Genomic DNA, 17,279 nt, shown 5'->3' on the forward strand with positions numbered 1-17,279 from the left:
AGGTTAAAAACTTCCCAAAGGCACAAATTCCTTCCTTCCTTGCCCTTGGTATCACTGCCACCACCAAGTGATTTAAACAAACAGTTAGGGAGGGCTACTTGGAGCCCTATCTCCCCCAAAATATCCCCCCAAACCCCTACACCCCCTTTCCTGGGGAGGCGTGAGACTAATAGCCTAACCAATTGGTTACAAAGTGAGCACAGATCAATCCCCCTGGGTCTTTGTTTTTCAGTGTCCTAATCAGGTTCTTAAAAAAAGTTTATTTAAAAAAAGATAAAAGAATCACCTCTGTAAAATCAGGATGGAAGATAACTTTACATGGTAACAAAAAGATTTTAAACAGAGGATTTCCCTCTAGGCAAAACTTTAAAGTCCCCCCCCCCCCCAAAAAAAAGGGAAATAAACCTCCCTCTTAACCTAGGGAAAATCCACAAGCTAAAACAAAAGATAATTAACCTATTTTCTTGCTATTACTTACTATTTTTGTAATATTAGATGTCATTTCAGTAGGAGCTTGTCTGGTCTCTCTCTTTGTCTCAGAGAGAACAACAACACAGAGCAAAAACCTTCCCCCACAGATTTGAAAGTATCTTCTCCCCTTATTGGTCCTTTTGGTCAGGTGCCAACCAGGTTATTGAGCTTCTTAACCCTTTACAGATAAAGGAGGGATTTTATGCTACCCTTAGCTGTATGTTCATGACAGTCTTTGAAAAGCACCTAGTGCAAAAGGACCCAGATCTTGCTTGGGGGATTTGAATACTATAGTAATATTAATAACAATAAGGTCATCATGTGGAAATACTATCCCCATTGGCTAAAATATGAAAAACCTTAATTCTGACCTTAAAACTAAGGAGGGAAGTAGCATTGCATTCCCTTTCTACCAAGGATTAGGGACCTATATGGTAAATAATCACAGGCTGAAAGATTATTTGTTCTGAAATGTTCAGTATAAAAAGAAAAAAAAAAGCAGCTGGCTTTGAGAGATTCTACTGTCAATACAGAAGAAGGAAGAGCACAAAGGTCTGCTATAGACAGGCCTTACTGCGAACACTTTAGCTGCAAGTGTAAAATGGCTAATTGAGCTGCTCCAGGCAACAGTAGAGTTTATTTGATTTATTTTACTGTGTGGTATATTATTACCTGCAGTACCTTGATTATCAGAGAAAGTACTAAAACATTTCAGCCTCTGGGAAAAGAGGTTTTGTTTGATGAAAGCTACAGGGTTGAAAGTTGAAGGCTCTGTTCTGCCTTAGGGACACAAATCCTGAGTTTGGTGAAAACTAGTCCTAATTGTGAACAATGTCTGTGCAGGTTATTTTATTCATTTATTTTTGCTGAGGATTTAGTCTTTTGTCTGTTCCTATTTATCATCTAGAGATTCTTTAGAATGGTGGCCATTAACCCTGAAACAGGAAAACTGTAAAGGTCTGGTATTAACCAACTCTTATGGATGGAGACCGCAGTCATTTCCCTCAACCTCCCCTGTCCCCCTGCCCTGCTGCTGTCTCTATGCAAGCATGTACATGTGCATACACACACGCACACTTTCACTAGTGTTCGCACACTAGTTCCAAGCTGGAGTAATTCCACTGAAGTCAGTGATTGTCTACACCGTTGATAAGTGGAGTTTTCAGTCAAGTTAAACTAGCTTGATTGAGTAACTTGAATGGATGAAAAAAAGCACCCTTGTTCCTATTCTAGACAAGGCCTAAATAACATAGTCTAGCCCTCATTCTCTACTGAAATAATTTTTGGGAGCTGCTGGATTGTCTTCTGGAACATACTGCATCTCGGGGCTCTTCTACACACAGTGGTGCGACAGTTCAAATTAAGAAGTGACTTTTAGAAAGAAGTTTAAATTAAGCTGAAATAACTACTCTGAAACCACAATAAGTGTCCACCTGGGGGTTTGTACCAGTTTAAGTAAAAAGGTGCAAATTCGTGTGTAGACTAGGTTTCAGTCAGCAACCAACTTTTTAGTGCTGCAAAGATGTTTGGTAACAACCCCGCTGCATGCAATCAAACTGAATTTATAAGTCTTATCCATTAAAAGGTGAAGACTAACAGGAAGATTAAATGGGAAAATATTTATTTCCTGTCAATGTAAATTACAAAGAAATACAAAAAATAAGTTTGTACAGAAAAAAACTATATATCACACACATGAAAATATAATACAGGGATTTACAGTTATAATAATAATTTGTTTAAATTAGAGCTATTAAATAAGGACAGGAAAATATAATCATCTTGCTTACAATATAAGACCTTTCCAGAAACTTCAGGATGCTATTTAATTTCACATTTCCAGAAACAAATCTTTGAAGTGTTTATATTCCATTTTTGTGATGGACCATTTTTATACCTTCATGTCAGTCCCACCTTCCAAAGATATTTATGTTAGGAATGTGGAAGGGGAAAAAAAATCAGTCAACTAGATCTTACAAATGAACTGATACTCATACATGAACTTAGAAGAGAGAATCCCTTTAGCTATCTATAAAATGATCCAATCATTTTTCACCAGAAAGGTGAAAAAAATTCTATGTGGTCTAAACTGTTCACCTATAAATGAAGTGTATGTTCTGCTTGCTTAGAAACTGACATTTACTAATGCCAGCTCTTACCACTTACACAGCTTGGAAAATATCAGCAGTTTTAAAATTTAAGACAGTAATTAGTTACCCCATCCTGCTCTTTTACATACATCTGGCAACAACATAACTTTCTATTGTCAGTAAGGCCAGTTTTTACACAGAAAATACTTAGGGCCAACCTAGATCTCTCCCAGCCAACTGGCAAAGAGCCAGCTACAAGTGCAGCCATTCCACTTCACTGAGGTGTACAAAGGGAGTATAGAGGGGACTAGTGGTTTTAGCTATCAACATAGGCACGTGCATTCTACACCCTCATAAGGGATAGCGGAGCAGTCATGCTTCCTCTCTGCATCCTCCAGAGTGTATTGGTGGATGCCGTATGTCTGTACTGGCCACAGTACAAAATTGCAGCTATGCCACAATATAGCCCTAAGACGAGCCTTAGGGGATTACAGTACAGCGATGCTATCATTGGGAGTCTTCAAAATGCAATTATTAAAAGAATCCATACTCGGGTGGCAATTGCTACATAGGTATCACAGAAGTGTTTCCCTGTTCTACTGGCCTTTAATTAGAATGTGCATGACTGGGGTTAAAGGGAGGGATGTTTGCCTTGTTTTCATCGTCCTGCTCAGTAAGTGTCAGAAAATATGAAACTGTGTGGATTTTTTCTCCCCACTTTGGATGTGTGTTTCTGTTTTGGGAGGCTGGAGGAAGGCTAAGTCCTAAAATGATCGGTGGTGGATGTAGCATCAGAACCTAAAAAGACTAATTCAGTAAAGCACATAAACACATTCTTAACATTGAGCTTGGCTGGTTTAGGGCCTTTGTTAATAACAGAGCTGTGACTAGGTATGGGGTGGGAAATAATTAGATGTACTTATTGTTAGTTACGTGCTCAAGGTTTGATTAGACCAAGCCTTGTTAAGCTGTTCAAATTGTAGGGGAGTGCGGGTGAAAAGAGGGCACAAACAAGTCTTTCTCACAAGGCTTGTACCCTTGCCACAGGGAGGGCAATAGGAATCTAATGCTGTTGCTGCTGCTAGGCTCCCAGAGGCAATGCTAGACTCATTTGGGGTCATGTGGCCTGTGTGGGAGTGGCTCATGCTGTACTCTTTCAAAAGGTGGTTCACAGGCTGGAGCCTTTGTGGCAATGGGAAGTCCACTGTGCATCAAAGGGATAATTTAGCTCTTTAATTGTGGTTGGCGATATTAATACAATATTAGGAAAAGAGAGATTGCGGCTAATGGACAATTCAGTCATGGATTCAGCTGGGCAACTCTGGAATTTATTCATCACTTGATCGGGGGTATTGGCGTTAGTGTGGTATAATCCTAACTCCTCACTCTGGGCATTTTGCTATCTCCAGAGATAGTACGTTGGGACTTACTTGTATACACAAGAGGATAGTTTCCTTGTTTATGCAAGGGGATCATACTCCATTGCATATTGGGTCCCCTCAGATGCAGCGTGGCTCGTTGTGTTGAGTGAGCATTGGAGCAACTATATAGATAGTTCATGATCTGTGATAGGCAGGCAGGGTTTGCAGGTGTGGTGCTATTGTTGTATTGTAAGTATTAAAGTAAATTGAAGTGATAGGATTTCTTTAAAAATTTTCTTCCTATTAAAGCTGCAACCATTTAACTAACTCCAAGGTTGTGAGATGTGGAAATAATAGGCCTCACCCAGAATGTTAATATTGCTACATTGTTAGGAAAGATTCTTAATCCAGTTTCTTAGATGTATAATCACACAACTGAGCATTTTAAAGCAGGCACTAATATATGAACAGTTAACATTTAAAACAAACATCTGATGCTTAGAACTATATTCGCTCTCTGTTACAGCAGGTTGACAGTTTGGGTCTTACTCTGCAAATTCTTATGCCCCGCAGTGGGATATAAGCCCTCCAGGAGTAAGGGTGCAGGGTCAGTTTCCCCTTTACTAAAACATGGCTTTAAAGTACATATAGTTAATTCAGCATATTGTATAAGTGCAAGTATTGTGTTATGAACAGGCAAGTGAGCGCACACAGTCAAACATTGCTTTAGATATTCAGCTATTTGGATGGACAGTGGTAGCAATCTGTTTTGCTTTTCAATCTATTTTGGATTTGACTCGATTAGCACTTTTATAAAAATTCACACGCACTCCCATGCTAGTAACCTAAGCAAATTAAACCTATATTTTAAGGTACAATTTGTATGTGCAACACCATATCCAATAAGTACAGCCTTTTCTAGCAATACTCAGTTAACAAAAATAGGCCAAATACATACAAATCAGATACTCTTTACCTCTGGCTTTCCCCTTCTGTCTTACCATTTTGTATTCAATCCTCTGTTTCAGTCACTTTGCTCCTTCTTGTACAGTACAGAATATGTCCATGCACATATGGCAAATCATGGGGCTTATTTCAATCTTCTTTCTAATCAAAAAATCCTCAAGCAAGAGACAGATTCTTAAAGGGCACATCTTCCTCTCATAAAGGTCAATGACAAATCTACCGTTGATTTCAGTGGAAACAAGATTGGTCCCATAATTATTTACTAACAGATAGTATATGTAGGGCTACTGATTTTGTTTTAAAGTATATAGCTAAAGTATTACAAAATACAGCTATGTATATGGAAAGGACGCTAAAAGGCTTATATCTTAGATATGAGCAGTTATTTAATATATGTTGTTCAAAGTAAAAAACTGGATCTTTTATACCTACATCCCCATTATTCAGTCTCTACAAAAGAATGTAAATAATCATGTATCTGATTTTGGTTTCATGTGTTGAAGGAAGCAAACATTCTAATGATTCCAAACAGCTGTTCAATTCCTCCTTTTTTCCTCCTACATTGTGTACATCACAGCAACACTGTTTCATGGTTTAATTTGTTTTCTAGATAGGTGGCTGTCAAACAACTAGATACATCCTGATTTTTTTTCATAGCAAATTAGTTGTTATATTTTTGACGATCACAGGCCAAAATTCAGTCTAGTGTAAACAGGTGCCATTCCATGGAAGCCACAAAAGTAGTAAATTATTATTAAAATTAGAATCAATGGAACAAAGTTCAAACACTTACATAATTTAGCCCCTTGACTCTAACTTTGATAATTCTCTCCCATGTAGTGTACTCTTTGGAGATACAGTGGGCAAGGGTCTATCAAACTTACATTGTATAGTACCTTAACTCTGAAGAGACCTGTTGATTTCAATGAGACTTCTCAGAGTTAGGTACTACTCAGGGTGAGTAGGGTGGCAAAGTCTACCCCAATGGAAATGTAAGTAAACTAGAAAAGAATGAAAATAGTTAAAGCCCTGTGTACGTTTTTATAATATTATTTTAAGGACTACAATACAGTGTGCTACCTAGTAATTAACTCTAAATTGTTTTGGGAAACAAGCTATAGGAAAGACACAAGGTTCAAAATAAGGGCCCTATCCTGTGAGCTGCTGACTAACGCTGTGTCTACACTGCCATGCCAGAGTATGATTGCAGCTCATGTAGACATAACCAAGCTAGCTTTAATCTAGCTGGCTCTGGTATCAGAGCCATGACCCTGGGTAATTACTCATGTAGTTAACCCACGCTGAAGCGTATGTGGAAAACTAGCTCAGATATGTCTACACAAGCTACAGTCATGCTCCATGATTGCAGTGTAGACGTGCCCAGTAAGTTGAGGGTATACTGCCCCTCAGAGGATTGAGCCCAAATGTTATAGTTGATTCTCTGACAATCTTTAAAAGCAAATTTTACGAGAACATTAACGTTTTGTGCCTTTGAAAGGACAAAGCAAAGTGCAACACAAAATTAGAAAAAGGGAGGGAAAAAAACCCTCCGCTAAACATTGGGCCCAGACTTGCTCTCATTGATGTCAATGGAAGTTTTGTTACTGAACTCAAAGTGTGTTGAACTGCTTGAGTAAAGAATGCAGGATCCCAAACATGCAATACATGATTGGACAAATCTGCTCACCTTACTTTCATGAGCAATTCCATGGATTTAATTATAAGAAAAGTGAGGAGGATTTTCCCCCTCCCATTTAGTCAAATGTTTCATATGGTAAGAGGTAAACAGATTTTCTGTGCCTGGCCATAAACATTTACTATACAAAATGATTAAGGTAACATACAAACGCTCTGGAATATTCTGGCTTGTGTAACTTCATTTATTCCTCTACAAACTGAATGCTTAGAGGATGGAAAGAGGTTTGATAAGGGCTGTTTGGAGGCATGCTGACTGCAGTTCTGTTCCCTGATATTCAAATTTACACCCAGCTCCATATATTTAAGATACTGATTCTTATAAGCACACAGATTGAAAAGACAGTATCATCTACAGCAAACATGTTCTCCCCACAACTGATATCTAGAAAACACATAGCAAAGTGTCCCCCACCTTCACGTTAACACTTTGGGTAAGTCCTCACTGCAAAGTTAACTCGGATGATGCCCTCCCAGGTCTGAAGCGCCTGGTTAGCCTAGCCCAGGTGTGAGCAGTCCCCCTCCAAAGCCATGCCTGAGTTACTGGGTACATCTACACTGCAGTGAGGTAGTGAGTCTCGGAGCCCAGGTCAACATTCCGGTGAGAGAGGGGAGGGCCTTAGGGCCCAGGCTGCAGCTTTAGTGGGAGCATCTACACTGTTTGTACACTGTTATTTTTAGCCCCATAGCACAAGCCCAAGTCAGCTGACCAGATCTCTGAGACTCACTGCCGTGGGGGCTTTTCTGCAGTGTAGGCATACCCTGTTTCCTCACTGGTGGTGCACTCACCTGTGTGTGCCACTAGGATGGCCATGGGCATATCCCATGTGTGCTGCAGTAAGCTGAGCTGCTTTATGATTCTTTCCCAGCCCTTCTGCACATTGAGGGGAATCGTGGGAAGGCATTAATAGACTACCAGCACTCGGGTGGGGATTTAGCCTGAATCCTCAATGCAAAGTGGGTGGGTTACTAGCCTCAGTGAAAGCAGCACTTGCTCTTGAGCCTACAGCCCCAGACAAGCCTGCTAGCCTGGGCTGATGGCACCACTAGACTCAGGTGAGAGGTTTTTGAGTGTAGACAGGAGGGGGATTGGGGCAACACCCAGGTAAGAGCCTGAGTTAATTCTACAGTGAAGATATACCCTTTGCTAGTTATCCCAATCACAGAAAGAGTAGGTGGACCTGTTCTTGAAGACTACTGACGCTGAATTTTTTGCCACATTTTATTATTTTTTTCCAGATGGTTGCTACAGGCAGGGTGGAGTTGAGAGATTTAACTGCACACTATAAAGCAAACTAAGATGATGGCATGAAAGGTGTATCTGAGAACACTGAGTTGACGGAATCAGAGTCAGATTTTGCTCGGGTCGTTTTCAAGATGCTCTCTGCTATGACAGTTTCTTTGGGAAACAGTCTCACTTTCCCATTCTGCCCCTGTTTTGGCTCATTCACAGGCTCAAGGAACACCACTCTCTTACCACTGCTGGATTTCTTCTCATCGGCTGGAGGATCCTGAGATGGAGTGGAGTTTAGGATGGATGAATGGGCACTGCTTTGGGGCAGCTTCCTTTTTCTTCTTCTTGTCTTACACTGACAAGGACATGGAGTCAGATAGAGATAAAGCAGTACCAAAATAATACTGGCTACACAGGCAGCAAGGGTGGTGAAAGCAGTGTTAAATGCTTCATGAGCATGGGATCTGTTCACTGTGAAATTGCTTACATTAATTCTAACCTCTATGGTTTCATTTAACAGTCTTCTTTTATTTATTGCAATGCATGAATACAGCCCAGAATCCTCCAGCTGGGGATCCATTATCTCTAGACTCCCATTGTGAAACACCTTAAAATTGTCAGTGTCCTTATCTGGCTCCAGTAATCTATTGTCTGGGCTAACCCAGATGAAATACGTTCCTGCATCACTAATTTTGCTGTCACAGTGTACAATCAGCCTTTCTCCAATTTGGGCCTCATGAATAAACCCAAAGGCATAGAATGACACATTGATGGTGCTTTCGGAGCAATTCAGAAAGTTGTCGTGCAATAAAGGCAGTTTATTGGAACCTTTGGGATCAGCTCGTAATACACAGGCATACTCATTTTTGAAATCCACAACTGAGTTGAAGTGTCTGTGATACCAATAAATTAGCATGGAGTATAGAGTACAGTCACAGTAAAATGGGTTACCATGAAGATAAATTCCACTGAGTTGTTTGGCCGGCACTAAACTTATGCGTTGAATGGGTACTGACTGGATGTGGTTATAGGAAATGTCTAATAATACAAGTTCTGTAAGTTTGTGTTTTCCAATATACAAGTCCAGTGGGAAGTGTGACAGTGAGTTACAACATAAGTACAGCTTCTGCAATTTGTATAATCCTCCAAAGGCAGCAGAATCAATCTGTGTTATCTGATTGTTGTAAAGCAAGAGAACTTCCAGTACTCTCAGCTCTTGAAATAAAGGGCTTCCCAGTGTCTTCAGGTTGTTGGATGACAAGTCTAGGTACTTTAAATTTGGAGTTGTGGAAAAGCTGCCAGTGATAATACTGCTAATACTATTATGATTGATTATTAAAGTATTCAATTTGTCAAAAAGCACTGGGACCCATTCAGGTTCCAAAAATGCAATTCTGTTATAACTCAGATCCAGTCTTTTTATGAATTTGAAGAGAGTTCCTGGCACCCTAGAGAGGTTCTTATTGGTGCAGCTTACAATGTCACTAGCACAGATGCAGGCTGTAGGACACAAGCCAGAGGCACTGCCACATACACTTATTGTATAGACCAAAAGGCATAGCAGTCCTTTGCCGTTCAGTTTAAGAACACCAAGTCGAGTAGAAATTGTCTGGCAGCTTAAAGACATTATGGCTCTCTCTTAGCCGTCTCCCAGTTCTCCTTGCCACAGATTATACATGTAGTTAGCCTTGCACTAATCTCTGTTAAAAGAGGAATACAGAAGTACAGAATGTTAACACATAATGTTCACACCCCATTTGGTTTCCTATGCAGACCTTCTGAACAAATGCAGCATTTTTAGTGACTGAATCCCTTCCATTTCACGTTTAGTTTTCAAATCCATTATTTCCTAGGCCATGATTATCAACTTTTTTTTTGCATCCATTAGATTTTGAACCCACCTGCAAATTCTCATATTACAGACCTATCATTTTTTGCTCTCCCTTCAAAAAATACTACCTGTTCTCAGCCTCCTAGCTCAGTACGTGCAATTTCTGACAGTTGAGAGAGAATATTATAAGAAATGGCAAGGTAAGTATGCAATTTCTGAAGGATTTCACTGTCATCCATGTTCCCAGTCCTGGTCCAGGGATGCAGCTTCTGATGCAAGAAAAATAAATGGCTTGCTCCACACCAGTGCTCTTCTTTTCTCTAGTGGGGAGCAGTTTTTGATGGGTGTTTCTTCCCAATCAGGAAATGTTACCCACTTCCAAACCAATAATTTTCTAATTCACTATTTAGTTTTAAATGTCAAGAGAATTCCATTTGTTGTTGTTTTAATAAATTACTGCACACAGTGCAGGGAGCAACACTTGTAGTTAAGATTGCCCAGTACTTTCCATTATAAGAACCTATTTTCTGTTTGCCACACTAACTGTTCAGGCTGAAGTGTTCAATGTGAAGTATCTGCCTCAGGTTGCATTTTTTTGAGTTTCAGCTAAAATGGTTCAGCTGTTTCTCAGAATTTGGTTAGGAGAAAAATAAGATGTTTTGCTCTTGTTTAAAAAAAAAGACTGATATTTTATTGTGATGTTCTAGAGCCTCCATGCTTTGGAGAAGAAACTTGAAATTTAGCAGGGAGGTCACCCTACTGCCAGGAATGTGCCTTATGCCATCTCCATGAAAACACACCCAAATTTGGCCATATTGTAACCCCTGAAAAAAAGTCTCAGTTTGCACATGCTCAGTAGATATGTGTAGAGGTTAGCAGCTAAATTATTCCAAGATTCCACCTGCATTGAGCATACTGCTTCCTCTCACAGCTAGGAACTGGACTGCCTGTACACTGTCCCCACAGAACAACTCCATCTCTGGCAGCAGGATCTGAGCAACTGCTGCTGCAGGCCACAAGAACTGAGAGCAGAGAGCCTGTCCCTCCTGTGCTCTCAGTGCTCCCCCTTCTGGCACCCCGGCAGCATGGAGGCAAAGGAGGAAGCTGCCTGACTTGAAGGCTGAGGGATAAGGAAGGGGGGGGGGGGAAGAGGGGGAAAAAAGAGGGGAACAGAAGCTCAGGGGGAAGAGGGATAGGAACCTGATGGGGTGGGAGGGTTAGAAACAGGAGTGGGAGGAGGGGCAGAAGATGGAAGGGAATAATAGGAATAGTGAAAGGGATAAGGTTTGGAGCAGAGAGAGGAGCCATGGCAGGGAGGGAGAAAGAGGTTAGGAGTGGGAGGAAACATGGGCAGGAGCAGGGGACACAAGTCAAGCCCTTAAAAGCTAGGAAGTGCCAGAAGTAACATTGCCTGTGCAATCTTAATTTAGCCACTTTGTGCATATGCATTATGATACAGTGTTTAATCACATGATCACATCCTACTTTTTTTTCACAAGACCCCCACCTTACACGAGATGGAGTGAGTGAATCAGGGTTGTGCAGGGAAGGAGGCTGTTGTCTGCAGGAGCCCTGCCTCCTTTGTTGCTGAAGTGGCAGGTGTGTAGTGAATGAGGCATGGGACGGCAGGAAGAGAAAAGAAGGCCTCATTTTTAAGGCACTTAAATGTTGTCCTGGAAAATTGCTGCATCCTTGTCTCTGCCAGAGAGTACCAATGATGTCAGGCAAGTTATGTAAACTAAAATTTGTATAGGTGACCACTGTGTGTTCCTCATTTTCTGGATACCAAGATGGGGTCTGATTTGCAGGAGTGCTGAGTACTAAGAACTGCACTGAGGTCAATGGCAGCTCTGCTCTAGACATATAAACTACTACAGAATACTGAGTACTCTGAAAAACCAGGCCTCAGGTTTCTCAAATTGGACACCCAACATCAGTGGACACTTTTGACACTACCTCAGTCCCCTATATGTAAAATGGAGACGATAATACAACCCTCACCTCAGAGGAGTGTTGTGAAGATCAATTCACCAGTCTTTGTAAAGAACTATGATACCATAACCAGAGCACCATACAAAAGCCCATGAGGAAATACAAGATTTTGTATTCAGTACAGGGTTTGGATGGTTGTGGAGTAAATAATGCATGAGGCCACACATTGAATGATGAGGATAAAAAGAAATATTCAGCAGCTGCTCATTCAGTGAGCACCATCCATAATGTGCATCAGAGAAATCAGGGATGCCGCAGAAAAATAGTATGTGATCATGTAATTAAAGACCGTAAGGCTGCAATGGATTGCATTTCCTAACTTTTCAGTGGTTGGTTTTGCAACCTTTGCAGTCTTAACACTCTTTTCACATAGTGGGTTTTTTTAGTGTAATACCATTGGAGAATACTACTGGAGAATTTAAAAATAATTCCCATCTGAACTATAACTGGAATCCCTAAGATATTCTAAATTGGATGCAATTAATTCTGTTTTGGAAGGGTGAACAATAAGATACATAGGCTTCTATGTATGCTTCCATCCCTATCCACTGCCATTTCCACAGACAATTTTAATTTCAGTGCTAAGATATTTTATAAGGGATATTGCTACGTGGGAAATATTATAGCTAATATTTGTCATTGACAATAGAATATTTATGTACACAACTACTTCACAATAAAGTTGGATATGTAATTTAGTAGGAAACATTTAACAAAATATGATTGATGGTAAAAAATGAAGAATGCATGTGGACTTGCATTAGAGGATAACAATACGTGGTATTAAGTGTCGTGTTTATATTTTGAGTTTATTGATTTAAAATTATAGTATTTATAGAGATAAGGTGGCTGTGTCTTGATGAAATACACATTTCTGTATACTTGATAGGAATTATGGGCCAGATTCTCAGGTGGCACGAACAGTCCCTTTGATTTCAATGGAGCTATTTACAGCGGCTGGGGATCTGGCGCAGTCTTAGATTTTTGGTCTGGTTTTTAGAGGTAATGGGTGCTCAGCACCTCTGAAGACCAGGCCATGTATGTCATCAGTGTAAGATTTAAGATGTCCTCAACTAGTTAATGGCACAAACCTTGACACCACTTTATGTCCTCATATGAATGTCTCCGTGTCTTCTTCTCTGCTTCCTCCCATGCCTAGAAAAATCTCTCCAATTTGCACACCACCTCTCTTGGCTCACTCAAGTCCTCCTTAAAAACTCACTTTTACCACAAAGAAGTGAATTATTTAAAATTAAACGTAAATGTTTGTTCACTAATTGTGTGCACAAAGTGAGCTACCACATATCATCTCAAACTTCTCTTCACCTCATCTGTATTCTCCCTCCTTAAAACATGATTGTCTAGACAAATAAGTAGGCAGCTGGCATGCTATAGCTGCTGCTTTAAATGTTTGCCAGAATTGTTGGATTGTCTCCATATGCTCCCCATCTGTTTGCTGCATTCACCTGCTGTCTCTTGTTTTATACTTTGACTGTAACCTCTTCAGGGCAGGTTACATGTTATGTACAAATACATGTTGTTATGTATTTGTACAGTGCCCAATACAGTAGGGCTTTGATCTGTGACTGGGGTCCCAAGGTGCTAACCACAGTACAAGTAATAATAATAAATCCTAGATTGAAAAATCTAAGCAGGGGGATTGTGTCTACCTAGCTGTTGTGTGAAGAGCTGAGCGCAACTTTGGGCATGGTACAAACAATAATATTGCTCATTCCCTTGCTTGTAAGTGCTTGTGTTTTGTTAGTGACGGGATGAGGAACCATGTTAGAACTTCGTAATTCTAACTGGTCAGGAAACCAAGTTTTCTAGTGGGTTTTTTCCTTCTTTTTGAAAACTGATATAAATAAATGAAGATTCAGGATAAAATTTTCAAAAGCACCTAAGTAACTTAGGAGGCAAGTCCTATTTTTCAAAATCAAATTTAAAATCAATAGGCTGTGAAGTCATTTAGGTGCTTTTGAAGATTTGTATATCTAGTCTTAAATATTAAATTTGATTATAAGCTCTTTGGGGCAGGTATTGCATCTTCCTATGTATTTGTCCAGCACCTAGCACAATGGGGCTCTAATTATGACTGGAATGTTTAGCATTACTGTAATTCTAAATAAATAATTACACACACAAAAATTAAACGTGAGGGCCATTATTATGTTTGCAGAGTTAAGCACTCAAAAGTTAGAAAATGCCAGAATTCAAGTTGCCTGTGCCAGTCCCAGTCTTTCCTCCCCTCCTGCTCCCAGTTCTGTTCTTCTTGCCCACCCTTCCCAGTTCCATTCCCTTGTCCCCAGTCTCCTTGCCCACCCCATCCCAGTTCCACCCCTCCTGGCTCCTCACCTTATCTGTCTCTCTCTCTCTCTCTCTCCCACCCACCACTGGTCTCCAATCATCCTCTGTCCCCCACCCATGTTCCCTTTCCTTACTGGCTCCTAGTCCCAGTGTCCCTCCCCTGGCACCTCATCTGAGTGTGACTCCCAATCTAATCCCACCTGTACCAGTAATTAAGCATAATAGTAACTGAAATGAAATGCTGCTGGGAAGGCAAAAGTATTAACATTAGCATCTTCCTTGTATTACTTTTTGGATTAAATTTAACAAGCCTTTTCTCACACACAAGGTATAATGATTTGATTATTGAAAATAGACAAGTATTATTTTAAAATAAACCTACTTATATGAAGTACAAATATTCTTTTAAAATCCTAAATTTAGGGATCCTGCATGTGCATAGTGTTAGAGCCATCAATTAGGAATAGTCCATTTAGATGAACAAAAATATTTAAGACCCAGTTTTTGCAAAGGTTCCACATTGGCCCTCTTGAGGAATCAAGCCCCAAATATTTTGATTAATCTTGGAAAATTGATCATTCTCTATGGAGGGCTCCAGCCCTGTGTAATGTCACATACACTTGCATTCATGGGGGATATTGGTCATGGGGAAACTTCTGGGGTTTCTGCCAGGAACCTCATAGCTCCGTTTTTTCCAGTTCCATGCTTTTGCTCTGCCTTTGATGGAGCACTGCAGGTAAAAATTTTTGTTTTTTTGTTTCTTTCAAACTGATTATGTTAGGATTTTTTTTTAAACAAGACTGTTTTGGAATATTTAACCTTTTGGGGTGGGAAAGACACCAGTGAGCAGCTGCACTCAGCAGCTTTGATAGAGCAGAGCTAGATTATCCAGGCATCGTGTGCACCTGGACGAGTGACATGATGGGGAGATGAGGGGACACTGTTACTGAACTACAGAATGGCTAAGGCCTACTGGGCTACACGCTTAAACAGGATTGAGCTGCACTTGCAGGACCCATTGGGGTGGTAAAAATAGCTTTACGTCACCTTTGCATCAAGCTGATCCTGGGGTCAGTTTGGTGACCGGTTCGGTTCCTAGTGCAGCCTCAAGCCAGCACCTAGCTGCCGTGACCCTCAAGATGTGGTGGCGGAGAGTCAGCTGTAGCAATAGTGACACTAAGCACTCTACTGTGTTTTTACAGAGGGATAGCTCACATGCATTAGTTACTCCATGGTACAAATGCTGTTTTAGTGAAGACGAGGCGTTAGTGGGGCTGAAGACCTGACCCATCGAGACAGCCACCTCACAGACCTCATTGGAGTTAGACTAGGGATGAATTTGGCCCAATAGTCTTACCCAGAGTGACACCTCATGCATAGCAACACATCACAAAGGGACTAAGTAAAGCCATCTTTTCTCCATCTGTATGCATAGTGCTTGGGGTGTCATTTAAGACTGAGAGTTTCCCCGAGACATGTTTTTTCTACTAAAGATAGCTCATTTGGCTTACATGAGCTAACTGCCTGAGAGATGGGTGAACAAAAGGGTGGGGGTGCCAGAGAGCCTGGATTGGGTTAGATACAGAAACACTAGCAATATCATATACAGGAAGTCAATCTCTGCAGCTCTTTTCAGTTTATATGAGTGCAAAAAATGCTGATGCCCAAGGCTCTCTGTAGTACAGACCCTGCTACTATGGCCTTAATTGCCAAGCAGATCATCAGATTAATGGAAACCTGCCTTTCCCCATGGCAAACTGCAGCCCACTGGCAGTGGTGTCAGATTTCGGTCAGTCTCCAAGCAGTGACATTTTCTGCAAAATATAGCCCAGTTTAGGATTCTCACTGTCTCCACGGGCTTTTCTGATCATTTAAACTAAACTTTAGGGGAAATGTTCACTTATTATTCAAACATCTGTTTTTAACTTTTTTTTTTAAACTGCAGAGCTCTTTTATGTGGTGTCTCCTTAACATCCTCCTACAGCTAAACTTTACTATGTAACCAAGCTCTAAAGTTGCTCTGGGGAAGGGGCAGTATCAGGACTGAGTGGGGTGATTTGAACTGACAGGATCTCCTGCTCTGTAACAGGCTTAGCTCACAATATGAAAAATGCATAGATTACTGATTCTCAAAATAGCATTGTTTAGTTTCCTTGTTAGCTGTCACTTCTGTTACTTAAAGGTCAAAGCATAGTTAAATATTTATTTTAGGGGGGATTTTAAATCATTTACTGTAGAGGGGTTTAGAAAATGGTTACCCCCCATGCACATACTCAAAGTTTTAGAATTAACATCTCTTATGAAACTAACAAATTCCCCATGGCATATAAAGAGGTGGTGGCTTTAAATCTCACTGAAGAGTTAGGAGTGATTACCACAGTTTAGGTTTAGGAAGATCCTTAATGTTGAACTTTTTCACTCCCAGGGGGAACCCCCTCTTTCTCCTTGTCTATCTTTCCCCCTCCCTTAGGGAAGACTATTTTTCTCACTATGGAGTGATGCTCAAATTTACCACAGTCTAAGGTCTCTCTCCCCTCCTTTCCCCTTCATCTCTCCTCATTTTTGCGTCTCTGTCCCTTCCTCTCCGATTCTTTTCTCCCCTTTCTCTGTATCTCCCCACCTCTGCCCCCCTCCGTTCAGAGCCCTGGCTTTGCTCGGGGCAAGGATTCGGCTGGCAGGGAAGGGCGCCTTCCTTGTTACCGGGCGGGCTCACGGCTCTGGGGCGTGCTCCTGAAGAGGGAGCGAACCCAGGCGCTGCTCCGGGGCTGCCTGCTAACTCCAGCCATGGCCAGCAGGAGCAATGCATCCGGATCGACGGGTTTTGCCGTCGCCTTCATGCCTCTGCCCGCAGAACCCGCCCGGTGCCAGGGCACGGCCAGGGCCCGAGAGTTCCCATTTACCCTGCCACAAAGGGCATCTGGAGAGGTCCGCCAGAGGCTGCACTTGGCAGGGTAGGAGTCGGATTACCTGGGGGTCCAGGCAGCCTCCTGGGGAGGAGCAGCAGCAGCCGCTTGTTCATCGCAGGGGGCAGGGCGGAGCCGGAGGCGTGGGGAGCGCTGGCCCTTGCTCTGCGGCGGTGTCCAGCCCTGCATGCTCTTTGCCCCGAGCCTGCTCCAACTTTGAGGACGGGCGGAGCCGGAACGGGAGCCGGGCGCTCTGGCCGCACAGCGAGTCCCTCTTCGCTTCGCAGCGGGCGCCTGCCTTCATCTGCACCGCAGGGACTAACAAATGCGGAGCCAGCCGCCGCCTCCGCCCCCCGGCAGCGGGATTGGTTAGAGCAGCGGGGGGAGGGAGCTGCCCCACCGCGGGTAGCCAGTGGCCGCGAAGAGGTC

General features: G+C 41.8%; 1 protein-coding gene across 1 annotated transcript; it reads right to left on the reverse strand.

The window, feature by feature from the left end:
* Positions 1–2,075: 2,075 nt before the first annotated feature.
* On the reverse strand, positions 2,076–17,055 carry AMIGO2 (adhesion molecule with Ig like domain 2). Its single transcript, XM_005297963.5, has 2 exons — positions 16,915–17,055; positions 2,076–9,517 (listed from the first exon to the last, which is right to left on the reverse strand). The coding sequence occupies exon 2, from the start codon at positions 9,442–9,444 to the stop codon at positions 7,879–7,881; it is 1,566 nt and encodes a 521-aa protein (XP_005298020.1). The 5' UTR covers positions 9,445–9,517; positions 16,915–17,055; the 3' UTR covers positions 2,076–7,878.
* Between the last annotated feature and the right edge of the window lie 224 nt (positions 17,056–17,279).

Source organism: Chrysemys picta, chromosome 1 (genome assembly GCF_011386835.1).
Source record: "Chrysemys picta bellii isolate R12L10 chromosome 1, ASM1138683v2, whole genome shotgun sequence".
NCBI classification, from domain to species: domain Eukaryota; kingdom Metazoa; phylum Chordata; order Testudines; family Emydidae; genus Chrysemys; species Chrysemys picta.

Coding starts and splice junctions, on each gene's coding strand:
- AMIGO2 (XM_005297963.5), bottom strand. CDS start 9,444: ATGTCTTTAAGCTGCCAGACAATTTCTACTCGACTTGGTGTTCTTAAA.